Source organism: Arvicanthis niloticus, chromosome X (assembly GCF_011762505.2).
Source record: "Arvicanthis niloticus isolate mArvNil1 chromosome X, mArvNil1.pat.X, whole genome shotgun sequence".
NCBI classification, from domain to species: Eukaryota; Metazoa; Chordata; class Mammalia; order Rodentia; family Muridae; genus Arvicanthis; species Arvicanthis niloticus.
Genome location: NC_047679.1, coordinates 40,188,824 through 40,201,991, shown reverse-complemented (window position 1 = coordinate 40,201,991; position 13,168 = coordinate 40,188,824). Strand labels below are relative to the sequence as shown.

The 13,168-nt window shown below is 33.1% G+C and overlaps 1 protein-coding gene across 1 annotated transcript in view; it reads right to left on the bottom strand.

Moving 5' to 3' along the window:
* Positions 1–13,168, bottom strand: part of Dmd (dystrophin) — a 1,571,027-nt gene that overhangs the window by 1,228,338 nt on the left and 329,521 nt on the right. Inside the window, exons 17-20 of the mRNA XM_076918257.1 lie at positions 5,809–5,954; positions 4,702–4,914; positions 1,906–2,019; positions 596–751 (exon numbers count right to left, since the gene is read on the bottom strand). Coding sequence (XP_076774372.1) covers positions 596–751; positions 1,906–2,019; positions 4,702–4,914; positions 5,809–5,954 — 629 coding nt within the window. The remainder of the gene's footprint in view (positions 1–595; positions 752–1,905; positions 2,020–4,701; positions 4,915–5,808; positions 5,955–13,168) is intronic.

The window sequence follows — 13,168 nt, the reverse complement described above, 5'->3', positions numbered from 1 at the left end:
ATACATAATATATCACATTCGACATGTTACATGGCACATGTTACATACTACGTTTTATATCTGACACGTGACAAACAACATGCCAGATAATACGTGATATATATCACATGCGACCTGCTACATAATACATATACATAACATATAATATTAAATGTATATTTTAAATTGTATGCATTTATTTATATATAACATATATTATATTATATATATGATACATAATACATATTATGATGTATGTGTTATATGTATTATATATGTTATATAATGTATACATACTGTTGAAATGAACATATAATAGATATTATATATGATATATGTATATAATACGTATCATAATCCTCTCATTAACCCAATTAATAAAACTGATATACTTTCAGAACTAAAATTATTTTTTTCATATCACAATTAATTACTTTTGAATACATAGACTACAAAATAGTCCTATATGCTAGAAGAAACCTAATTCATTTGAAATAAGAGTATTTTGACCATCAATATAAGCAAGAAAAATTTTAAATAAGGATGAGGAAGATAGACTGTCAGAAACATTATTAGATTAATGGACAGAAGCCACAGTGAATTAAAGTACTCATACCTGGCGGCACATGTGATCCCACTGAGTATTAAGTTCTCTGAGTTCTGTCTCCAGTCTGGATGCAAACTCAAGTTCAGCTTCATTCTTTATCTTCTGCCCACCTTCATTAACACTGTTTAAACTGGGTTGAATTGTTTGAATATCACCAACTAAAAGCTAAGAAAACAATGTATAGTTTAACATGAATGTAAAGTACCAGCAAAATTTTATTATTATATATTTATCACAACATTCCACATGAAGTTTTACTATTAAAAGATGAGCAATATATAAATCTGTCTACATAAAGTCTTTAAAATATTCAGTAACTGTTGTGCTATGAAGGATGCAGGGAATTATCTATATGTCTGCTACTTACCTCACAACTTTCAGATAAATTTGATATTTGTTATTTCTTGCTAGAAAATGAGTCATATTGATGAGCTTCATACATGAATAGTTTCAAAATAATTTTGGTTTTGAAAAACAAGTTGCTCCAATAATCGTCTGTAGGATGATGGCATGATTGCTTTTTAGGTTTATTAAAAGAAAATGATTACTTTCTCCATCTTGCACAACAATGATCTAATGAATATCAGTTCAAAAAAATGAACATCATTGGGCTTAAAAGATGGTTCAGTGGACAAAGTTCTTTCAACAAAATGAGGACAAAAGTTCAGATATGAACACACATCTAAAGACATGGCCAGAATTTTGTGTGTATTTATTCTACTGCTTGAATACAAAGGTAAAATATGTATACTCGGTGCTTGCTGGCTAGCTAGTTTAAACAACTGATGAGCTCCAGCTTCATTGAGAGAACTTGTCTCAAAAAATCATGGAAAGCAAAAGAGGAAGGCACTTGATAATAGCCTTAGTCATTACACAAGTGTGGACACATCATACATGTATGCACACACACACATAAACACACACAAACACACACATAGACACACACACAATCGTATACTAATTTGAATAACAACCTAAGGTAAGAATTATTAAGTAGCTGAAAGTTTTCCTTTAAATTATATTAATTTTTTTGTTAAGGTTTATGAAGTGTGACCAGAGTAAAAGGCAATATTGGCACTTGCAAAATTTTGGATAAGAAAACTATTTTTTGAAGGCCTTGAAGGATGTTTACAATACTAATGACTTCTATGTGTCAGTACATCCAAAAACATGTTCAAGTACTGGAAACTTTTCCAGTAGCAAATGACTGAGCTAATTATATAAAAGACATATAAAAGACATTATTTTTAAAGTCTTGATTAAAAGGTTATTTAAAAAAAAAAAGACATTATTTGCAAATCATCAGATACAACACTTACTCTGCATTGTTTGAGCTGTTTTTTCAGAATTTCAGCATCCCCCAGGGCAGGCCACTCCTCTTTCAGAAAAACATCAACTTCAGCCATCCATTTCTGCAAAGTTTTTATGTGATTCTGGAATAAAAGAGCAATTTGAAAGCATTACTAAGCTCTGATTATTTTTAATAGAGTTCATCATGACAATGTATCTAAACATAAGTCAGAAAATAAGAGGGATGTTTCATTGTAGCTTTATGCATTTTATGGTCTACACTACAAATATTGGTTTATGAAGTCTGTTATTGTTAAAAACTTTTTAAAAAATTAATAGCAAATGTGGTTTTATGTTCCTCTCAAGAGCATTAAATCATACCCGTCTAGAGAAATTTGAAGTTTCAAAACAATTCATGGTAATACTAACAATGTACCCTTAGTGTACATAAAACAAAGTATGCACATAAACTCAATGTTATGGTGTCTTTATATATATGGTAATTTTTGTCCATTATAAATGGAGAAGCACCTCCCACATTTTTTCTGTATTACTTTTATTTATATACTTCAGTCACTTTTCACATGTAAATCTGTCACTTCTTTAGCTACATGTAATTTGATTACAATGTCAAGTTATAATTGTTTCTTTTCTAAAATTTCTATTGAAAATAAATGCTTCACAGAAAATTTCCCTTTCAATATGATTAGAATACAGTTAATAATTACAGTTTTAAAAATAATTGACTAAATATAAGGATCTCAACATTATTTCCTTACTGTTATCATTCAAGGCTAATTTCCCCTCCATGTCTCTGTTATCTTCATCAAGCCTTACCATAGACTCCTTGATGAACACATTATTTCTTCTTAGGTTCATTTAATTCTTACTCCACTCAAATCCTTTCTCTAAATTTATGTAAATAATCTTTTCCCTTTTCATGATGGTGTTTGGAAGATGGAAATTTAACTATACTTTCACTTTTAAAAAAATACGTGCGCTGGACAATGGTGGCACACGCCTTTAATCCCAGCACTTGGGAGGCAGAGGCAGGCGGATTTCTGAGTTCGAGGCCAGCCTGGTCTACAGAGTGAGTTCCAGGACAGCCAAGGCTAACAGAGAAACCCTGTCTCGAAAAACCAAAAAAAAAAAAAAAAAAAAAAAAAAAAATACTTGTAACAGATCTTTGCAATTGATGTTTTGTTGGTGGTGCTGTTTAATCCTAATTCATGCAAAAGTATAGCACCACATTTTTAAACATTATAATTCATTTTAGTGTAAATATTATGGCTGAAATATTGAACATATTTCAATGAACTGAGGATCTGCTTCATTTTGCAAGGATCTCATTTTTGCTTCTTTAATATTGTATTCCAGGACTTCATAGAGTAGCTGAGATCACCTATAGAATGGTGTTCCATTAGCTACTTCTCTTGTTAGTGGAGTTCTTTCTTAAAACGGTATTCTGCTTAACACAGTTACACATATTTAATATGTTAGCAAATATAGACAATCAAATATACCCAACATGACAAAAGGATATTGCAGATATGAAAAATAAAATTGTGAACAATATAATTTATCATTTGCCTTATCACAATATATATATATATATATATATATATATATATATATATATATATATATAATAGAATGCTAGAAGGCCTATTTAATTAAAAGGAAGATAAGAATAAGCCCCTATACAGAGCCCAGTAAATGCAGGATGCTTCCTTCTTAGATGTGTGGGCATGGGTGGAGTGAAGAACATGGAGAGTAGGGTTGAAAAAAAGGCAACTTTTGGAATGTAAATAAATAAAATAATTTAATAATTTTTTTTTAAAAATCAAAAGATGGTACAGGACACACAGACAGAAACAGATTAAGAGTCAAGCATGGATACAATGCACCAAAAGATGCTAGCATGAAAGAAGATGGGCTCTTGAAAAAATGTTTGTATGTTGCTTCTAAAAGCTAAAAAAACAAATACACTTTCTCTTAAACATTCTATGTAAGGATGGCTACAATCATAGCTAGCCTCAGTTAAACATGTAGATCATAGATTCGACATTCTTGGTAGTGTTTTAGCTGTAAAATACAAGAATGATCATGTCACTAGCAGGATCAGAATTGAAGTTAGGGCACTGTTTTAATGACTTTAAATGAAGTCATAATACATTTGAACTTTCTTTTCTAATATTATTATATTTCACAATTGGACAACTAAGAGAAACAAAACCTGTAAGACAACAACAGGTTTTGAATTACAGAATCAAATGTAATTGTTGGATTATAACATTCAGTCCAGGTTATTATTCATGTGTTTGAAGTACTGAAACACTAAATTAATAGAAGTCAATATAGGGAAGGAAATGTAGCAGAAATTGAACATATATTCATATGTCAAAAGTAAAATATGGTAGTAAAAACATATGCCTGCCATATATATATATATATGTGTGTGTGTGTGTGTGTGTGTGTGTGTGTGTGTGTGTGTGTGTATTATGTATGCCCTGAGGTAAATCATGTCTATAAGTTAAGGAAAATATAAGTAATGGAATAAGGATGTTTTAAATTATTATTTTAAAATGTTAAGTATAATTGGTGTTGGTGAAAAGATCAATTCATTTATATAGACAGTCCAAGAAGAGTAACACATTACTGTTTTCATAGAAAAACTAGGCAAGTAGCAATCCTTTGAAATAGATTTGGCTTTTGATATCATCAATGACTTTGAAGGACTATGGGTAAAATATCTGTTTTGCATCACATTTCACAATTCATTGCTATGTGGAAAATATAGTTTAAAAATCCAAACCTCAGCTTACCTGAAATTTTCGAAGTTTATTCATATGTTCTTCTAGCTTTTGGCAATGTTCTACCAACTGGGTAGAGAGTTTCTTCCAGCGCCCCTCAATCTCTTCAAATTCTGACTGATATTTCTGGCTTATCTCTGAAGGCGCTTTCTTGGCCATCTCCTTCACAGTGGAATTCAGATAGTCGAAGCCATTTTGTTGCTCTTTCAAAGAACTTTGCAGAGCCTCAAAATTAAAAATAGGAGTGCATTTACACTAACAGATGCTTACTTGATAAGTTTCATTCACATCAAGAAAGTGAATAAAAGTTTATGTAATTCAGAGATCTCAACAAATTAGAATGTCTGATAAAGCAATCCATGTGTATTTTATGAATAATTTCTATTATATTCTAGGTCATATTTCATTTAACCAGAAATTTAGAAGATCTAATTTTATTGAATGTCTATATATTAATAATTGTGTTTATTATTCATATAATATATGTTAACCTACCTGCAGTGAAACCTTATTAAGCCAGTATTAAGCAATATATTATTGATACATTTTCAGATTTTAAAAGAATAAGTATATAACATGGGATTTTAAAAATCAACAAAAAATTAGTTTTTACGTGTCCTCACATCACAGCAGTTTATTTTACTGGTATTTAATTTCCATTTTAGGCTATAAAATAACTACTCAATATCAAGCATTTAATCATAATGTTACAGTTTGTTAATATTTAAATTCTAACTAATTATATAAATCCATTGCTTTTTTTCTATGCTTGAAAATATCAGGAGTTATAAATAATATAATCATGATAAAATAATGTGATTTAATTTTAATAATCATACTCAATATCTTATAATGTCACTAAATATAAAAGAAATTATAGTTTTCCTTTAGTACAGTACTTTTAATTAAAACATAAATGTCCATATATGTGTATATATCTATAAAATAATATATTGAGAGAAATAAGAAAAAGTCATGGTTTTTTTTTTTTTGGTCAAATTCTCCTGTTCATTTTTTTCAACTCCTAACCTATGATTTCTTATATTTAATGTATCAATGAAGTCTCTTCACTAATAAGACATGTTCTTTGTTGCTTATGATATTCAAATGTCCACACACCTGTAATTTCCCGAGTCTCTCCTCCATTATTTCATATTCAGTAACACTAAGATGAGGTATAGCGAGTTTGTTTTCTGACTGCTGAATCCACATCTGGATGCTACTCATTGTCTCCTGATAGCGCATTGGTGGTAACGTGTCAAAAACTTAAAAGAAAGAGAGTAACAATAAAATAAATTTAAACCCTGTCATATTTTCCTAATTTGTTAGCAAATGCAATTATATTAAGTATTAACCATTATGTATACTTGAAATATAATGAAGTCTAATTGCTATTATGAAGCTGCCTTCTTACCTAAAGCATATCTGTAATATCAAGAACATTTATGAGATATGCTGAATTTTCAAATCAACACACCAAACTCTGAGTTAATACATTCATTTTTAAGGTTGGGAAATAGAGTTAAATACTGAGTAATTTTTACCAACATCATACAGATTCTATTTTGAGACAGAAGTATATCAAATATTGAAAATTACCATCCATGTGGTGATTTGTCTTAGGAGAAACAATACTATTACCCAAAGTCCTGAATATTTTAAATAAAATACCTATTTTACTAAATTAAATCTATTTATATAAGTTTAATGTATCAGGAATTCTAATAGAAATTCCTATCATCTAGTGTGATAAACCAGTGAGTTACATATTACTAAAGCAACTTAAAGTAATGGAATTCAAACTGAAAAAGATAGGCAACAATATTTTTTCAACTAATAATCAGATCCAGTATATTAAACAAAGCTAGCTTTATTACTAAGACCACTATTGAAAAGCACCTATCACTTTTCAGTGTTTCTTTGTATACAAATCTGTTGGGAAGAATTAACAAAACTGGTACCTATACAGAACTTAACCATTTATTGAGAACTTAGCCAAGAATTAGAAACCACAAAATAATAAGTTGGACATGTTGACACAATCTGTAATACTGGAAATTAGGAAGTAGAGACAAGAGGATCAAGAGTATTATGCCCCAGGAGGTCCTTGGTCCTGTGAAGGCTGGATGCCCCAGTGAGGGGAAATTCTAGGGCAGGGAGGCAGGAGTGGGTGGGAGGGTGGCTGCACATCCTCATAGAAGCAGGAGAAGGGGGGATGGGATGGGGGTTTCTGGGTGGGGGTAACTGAAGAAAGGGAATAACATCTGAAATGTAAGTAAAATAGCCAATAAAAAAAATTAAAAATATTATTAGCCTAGTCATATCTAACTTCTACACAATGAAGTTTGAGGAAGTCTGGGACACATAAGATATTGTCTCAAAATATAATGATGTAACATATTTTAATGATAATACCAGGAAAGGAGATAACATTTAAAATGTAAATAAAGTAAATACCCAATAAAAATTAATCAAAAAAGTTAAAAATGATAATAAAAGCATATTAAAGGAGAATAAAATGTAATACTTTGAAGGAATTAAGTTGATAGATTTCATAGCAAATTAAATGACATGTCAAAATAAAAATATAATGATGTCTCAGAATTAAACATATTAAACAAAATATAAATATAAAAGGATAAAATGATAATAAATGATTAGATAATCTAATATAAATATATCACAGAAGAAATATAACAGAATTAGTATTTCAAATCAGAAGTACTGCTTTCTTTATACACTAAAATAATGAACATGGTCCATAATGAACATAGTTCAGTGCCTCAAGTATGAAGACCAAGGTTTGGATCCCTAGAACCCATGTAAATGGTGGATGCTTATGATAGCTATCATGGAATTACTGCCCTTGGGTGGCAGAAAGAAGGATACTTGGATGTACACTGGATCAGGTGAGTACCCATATCGGTAAGCTCTGCTTTGGACTGATAGAGTCTAAAAAGTGCAGGAGTGATTAAGAGGAATTTCTGGCATTGAATTCAGGCACAGGTTTATTTACCCACACATGTGAACATGCACACACACAAGCATGCACACCATTTGTATACATTATGAAAAAATTAATCATGAGGCAAATCTTAATTTATATCACTATAAGAAAAGTAATTATGTGAATATTTTTATTTCATAATATTCATAACTTCTATGATAAATTTCCTGTATACTACATGAGAAAATTAGAAACTTTCTGACATACCATTTAATGGAATGTTCTAAAGATTGTGACAATTTTAGTGTATGATCTTTAAAAATTCAGACTAAAATACCAGAAATGAAGCTTGGCCTTCAGCATGTGTATACTTACTTAAGAGTTAATGTCCAATTTTATATTTTTAAAAAGCCTATTTGGTGCTTTGAAGCTCAGCTTTTGTAGTATTTTAATTTTGTTATGTTTAAAAACTATATTATACTGTGTGTGTATGTGTGTGCATGTGTGTGTACATGTCTTTGTCTGTGAGTCTCTGTGTGTGTGCACATGTCTGTGTCTGTGTGTCTGTCTGTGAATGTGTGTGTGTGTTTGTATGTGTCTGTGTCTATGTGTGTATGTATGTGCCTGTGTGTCTGTGAGAGTGAGAGAGAGTCTATGCAACATGTGCCTGTGGATATTAGAAGACATCATCAGGTCCTCTGTAGCTGGACTTAGAGGCAGTTGTGAGTGGCCCAACATGGGTGCTGAGAACTGAATTTAGGTCCTCACCAGGAGCATTATGTTTTCTTGATAACTAATGTAGTGTGCTTAAACACTAACTCCAGACTCAAGATTTAGTGTTTTAATTTGTATAAACAATGAACTTTTTCACAATTGATCAGATACTTTTAATTATTTATTCATAAAAAGAAAACCACAAGAATCTTGTGGATGGTGATGTGTTGGGGGCCGACTTTTAGCAAAAAGCGGCTATCAGCTTTGCAGCCATCTTGAGCCATATACCCTGACATGTGACTTGGATTACAATAGCCTACAACAGCTGAGCACACTCCGATAATCTTGGTTTAGATACCTTGAGATTAAAGGTGCGTGAGATTAAAGGTGTGTGAGATTAAAGGTGTGTGACTTAAGAGTGTAATTTAGAGATAAGATTTAAAGATAAGACCTAAGGGCATGATTATAGGTGTGACTTAGAGGCATGGCTTAGAAGTGAGACATATAAAAGGCAGAGACAGAACAGATCAGAATCAGACACATCAGACATTAGGGAGACACAGAGGAGAGAACTAGACACAGCAGAGAGAAGACAGGTAGCAGGCACTTGGAAGAGAACTTGGAAGAAGTAACTTGGAACTTGGAGGGACTAGGAGCTAGGGACTAGGCACTAGGAACTCAAGACTTAGGACTTAGACTGAAGAATAAACGGGATTGAATAACACTCTGTCTGGTCTGCATTCTTCAAGTCCGTCCTCACTCTCGCTCTTGCCGAACCCCGACCCACAGACCAGAGCGGCAGCTTGGACCAGGATACAGTGGCCGCCCAAACGTGGGTCAGCCTGGGCCTCAACATTTTGCTTGGGCCGCGAGATTTTTTTTGGCCGCCCCAACGTGGGGCTACAGTGGACCCCAACAGTGATGGTGCATAGAGACATTAATAATAATGTAACAAAACTCTGAGATAGACGGATAGTAGGAGACAATATATTTGTTGGATAGATTATATAGATTTTATACAGATTGACTTAATTCAACATGAATATTTACATTTTAGAAAAGAATTTATGCTTATCCCACAGTAGACGTTGAGAAAAATAAATTACATACATTAGAGATTGCCAGATATTTTATTAATCATTTAAATTGTATTCAGATGAGAAATATATATCAGGGTAGAGAAGTATGCATACAGAGTAAAGGCGCTTTGATTAGTAAGAAACTAGCAAAATTTTATGACATGTAACAGAATTATTTATTCTTGTTTTGATAGACATGGGCATGGCAATTAGAAAATCATATTCTTCATTACATGAAACCTAGATATGGACTCAGCTGTATATTTTGTACCTTCAGTGAATCCCTTATGCTTGTAGGAGTTTAGACATAATTGGTAGAAATGTGGATGAGAATATATTTGGAAGAAATACAGGATGGAATTAATCTGCTCATAATTTCTTATTTAGAAAATTATTTTCCACATGCTTGGAGCACCAGGAATGCAGCAAATGAAGCTCTAAATATGTCTGGATGTTTAAATTTTAGTTGTAGAATCCAGCTATGAATTAATAATTACTGAAAATAATAGGTATTAGAATGATCATTGGAAAAACATAGGGGGAATACATTGAAAGTGACAGAGGCAGTTACAGAAAAAGAAGGAAGGAAGTGAGGGCAGGAAAATAATTTTATATCATGTAAAAATGAATGAACAGAATTCTAAAGAAAAACATTAAAATACTCTAAGTCTATGGAAAAGATATTATCAACCCTGTAGTTCTGAAGTAAGAGAAAGCAAATATCCTCCCAAGCGTTTAAAAGTTTGAATGACTTCTCCTTCTCTTCCTTCTCCTCCTTCTCCTCCTTCTCCTCCTTCTCCTCCTTCTCCTCCTTCTCCTCCTTCTCCTCCTTCTCCTCCTTCTCCTCCCCCTCCCCCTCCTCCTCCTCCTCCTCCTCCTCCTCCTCCTCCTCCTCCTCCTCCTCCTCCTCCTTCTGCTTCTTCTCCTTCTCCTTCTTCTTCTCTTCCTTCTCCTCCTCCTCCTCCTTCTCCTCCTCCTTCTCTTCCTCCTCCTCCTCCTCCTCCTCCTGCTTCTGCTTCGTCGCCTTCGTCTCCTTCTTCTCCTTCTTCTCCTTCTTCTCCTTCTTCTTCTCCTCCTTCTCCTCCTCCTCCTTCTCTTCCTCCTCCTCCTCCTTCTCTTCCTCCTCCTTCTTCTGCTTCTGCTTCTTCTGCTTCTTCTCCTTCTTCTCCTTCTTCTCCTCCTTCTCCTCCTCCTCCTTCTCTTCCTCCTCCTCCTCCTCCTCCTTTTTCTGCTTCTTCTCCTTCTTCTCCTTCTTCTTCTCCTCCTTCTCTTCCTCCTCCTTCTCTTCCTCCTCCTCCTCCTTCTCCTCCTCCTTCTCTTCCTCCTCCTTCTTCTGCTTCTGCTTCTTCTGCTTCTTCTGCTTCTTCTTCTTCTTCTTCTCTTTCTTCTCCTCCTTCTCCTCCTTCTCCTCCTTCTCCTTCTCTTCCTCCTCCTCCTTCTGCTTCTTCTCCTTCTTCTTCTTCTTCTTCTTCTTCTTCTTCTTCTTCTTCTTCTTCTTCTTCTTCTTCTTCTTCTTCTTCTTCTTCTTCTTCTCCTCCTTCTCTTCCTCCTCCTCCTCCTCCTGCTCCCGCTCCTGCTTCTTCTTCTTCTGCTTCTTCTTCATTATTATTATCATCATTATTATTATTACAATTAAAATGTGCTTATCTATGAAATCACTCAAACAACACTGAATATCAGATAATACTTCTCTTTTGCATGCTGATCACCAATTGAACCAGCACTATTTGTTGAAAATGCTTTCCATTTTGGCTTCATTGTCAAAGATCAAGTGACCATGTATGTGTTGGTTTATTTCTGGGTGTTCAATTCTATTCAATTGATCAACCTTCATGTCTCTGTACAAACACCATGCAGTTTTTTATCACTATTGCTCAGTTTGTTCAGGGATGGTGATTCCTCAAGTTCTTTTATTGTTGAGATACATTTTTTTTTTTTTTTGCTATCCTGGGTTTTTTGTTATTCCAGATGAATTTGAGAATTGCTGTTTCTATCTCTGTGAAGAATTGATGTGAATTGCATTGAATCTATAGATTGCTTTTGGTAAAATAACCATTTTTACTATATTAATCCTGCCAGTTCATTAGCCTGGAAGGAGGGCTTCTTTGATTTCTTTCTTCAGAGACTTGAATTTCTTGTCATACATACTTTTCATTTGCTTGGTTAGAGTCACACAAAGATATTTATATTATTTGTGACTATTATGAAGAATGTTGTTTTCCTAATTTCTGCCTCAAATGTTTATCTTTTATGTAGAGGACAGCTACTGATTTGTTTAAAATAATTTTATATCCAGACAGTTTGTTGAAGTTGTTTATCAGCTGTAGGTGTTCTCTGGTAGAATTTTGGGGGTTGCTTATATATACTATCATATCATCTGCAAATACTGACATCTTAATTTCTTCCTTTCAAACTTGTATCCCTTTGACCTCATTTTGTTGTTTTATTGCTCTGGCTAGAAATCCAAGTAGTATACTGAAAAGATACTGGGAAAGTGAGCATCCTTGTCTTTTCCCTGATTTTAGTGGGGTTGCTTCAAGTTTCTCTCCATTTAATTTGATGTTGGCTATTGGATTACTGTATATTGCTCTTATTATGTTTAGGTCTGTGCCTTGAATTCATGATCTTTCCAAGACTTTTAACAAGAAGGGGTGTTGAATTTTGTAAAATGCATTTTCAGTATCTAATGAGATGATCATGTGTTTTTTTTTCCTTTCAATGTGTTTAATATAGTAGATTTCATTGACAGATTTCCATATATTGAACCATCCCAGCATCCCTGGGATGATGCATACTTGATCATGATGGATAATTGTTTTGGTGTGTTCTTGGATTCAGTTTGTGACAAATTTATTAAGTATTTTTGCAATGATATTCACAAGTGAAATTTGTCTGAAGTTCTCTTTGTTAGGTCTTTGTGTGGTTTAGGTATCAGTCTGTGGCTTTATAGAACGAATTAGGTAGTGATCCTTCTGTTTCTATTTTGTGGAATATTTTGAGAAGTATTGGTATTAGGTTTTCTTGAAGGTTTGATAGAATTCTGTACTAAAATCATCTGGTCCTGGGTTGTTTTTTGTTGGGGAGGGAAGATTTTTAATGACCACTTGCTATTTCCTTAGGGGTTATGGAACAATTTAGATAGTTTATCTGATCCTGATTTAACTTTGGTACCTGGTATCTGTCTAGAAAATTGTCCATTTCATCTAGATTTTCCAGTTTTGTTGAGTATAAGCTTGTGTAGTAGGATCTGACAATTATTTGAATTTCCTTAGTTTCTGTTGTTATGTTTCCCTTTTCAGTTCTGATTTTGTTAATTTGGATACTGTCTCTGTGCCCTTTGGTTAGTCTGGCTAAAGGTTTATGTATCTTGTTGACTTTTCTCAAAGAACCAGCTCCTGGTTTTATTGATTGTTTGTACAGTTATTTTTGTTTCTACTTAGTTGATTTCAGCCCAGAGTTTGATTATTTCCTGCTATCTACTCCTCTTGGGTGTATTTGCTTCTTTTTGTTCTAGAGCTTTCAGGTGTGCTTTTAAATTGCTAGTCTAGGATCTCTACAATTTCTTTATGAAGGCACTCAGAGCTTCAAGATTTCTTCTTTTCACTGCTTTCATTGTGTTCCATAAGTTTGGGTATGCATGCCTTCATTTTCATTACATTCCAAAAATAATTAAATTTCAGTTAGTGATGCATACATTTTGTTGTTGAGGTATAAATACTCCATATTACACACAACAATT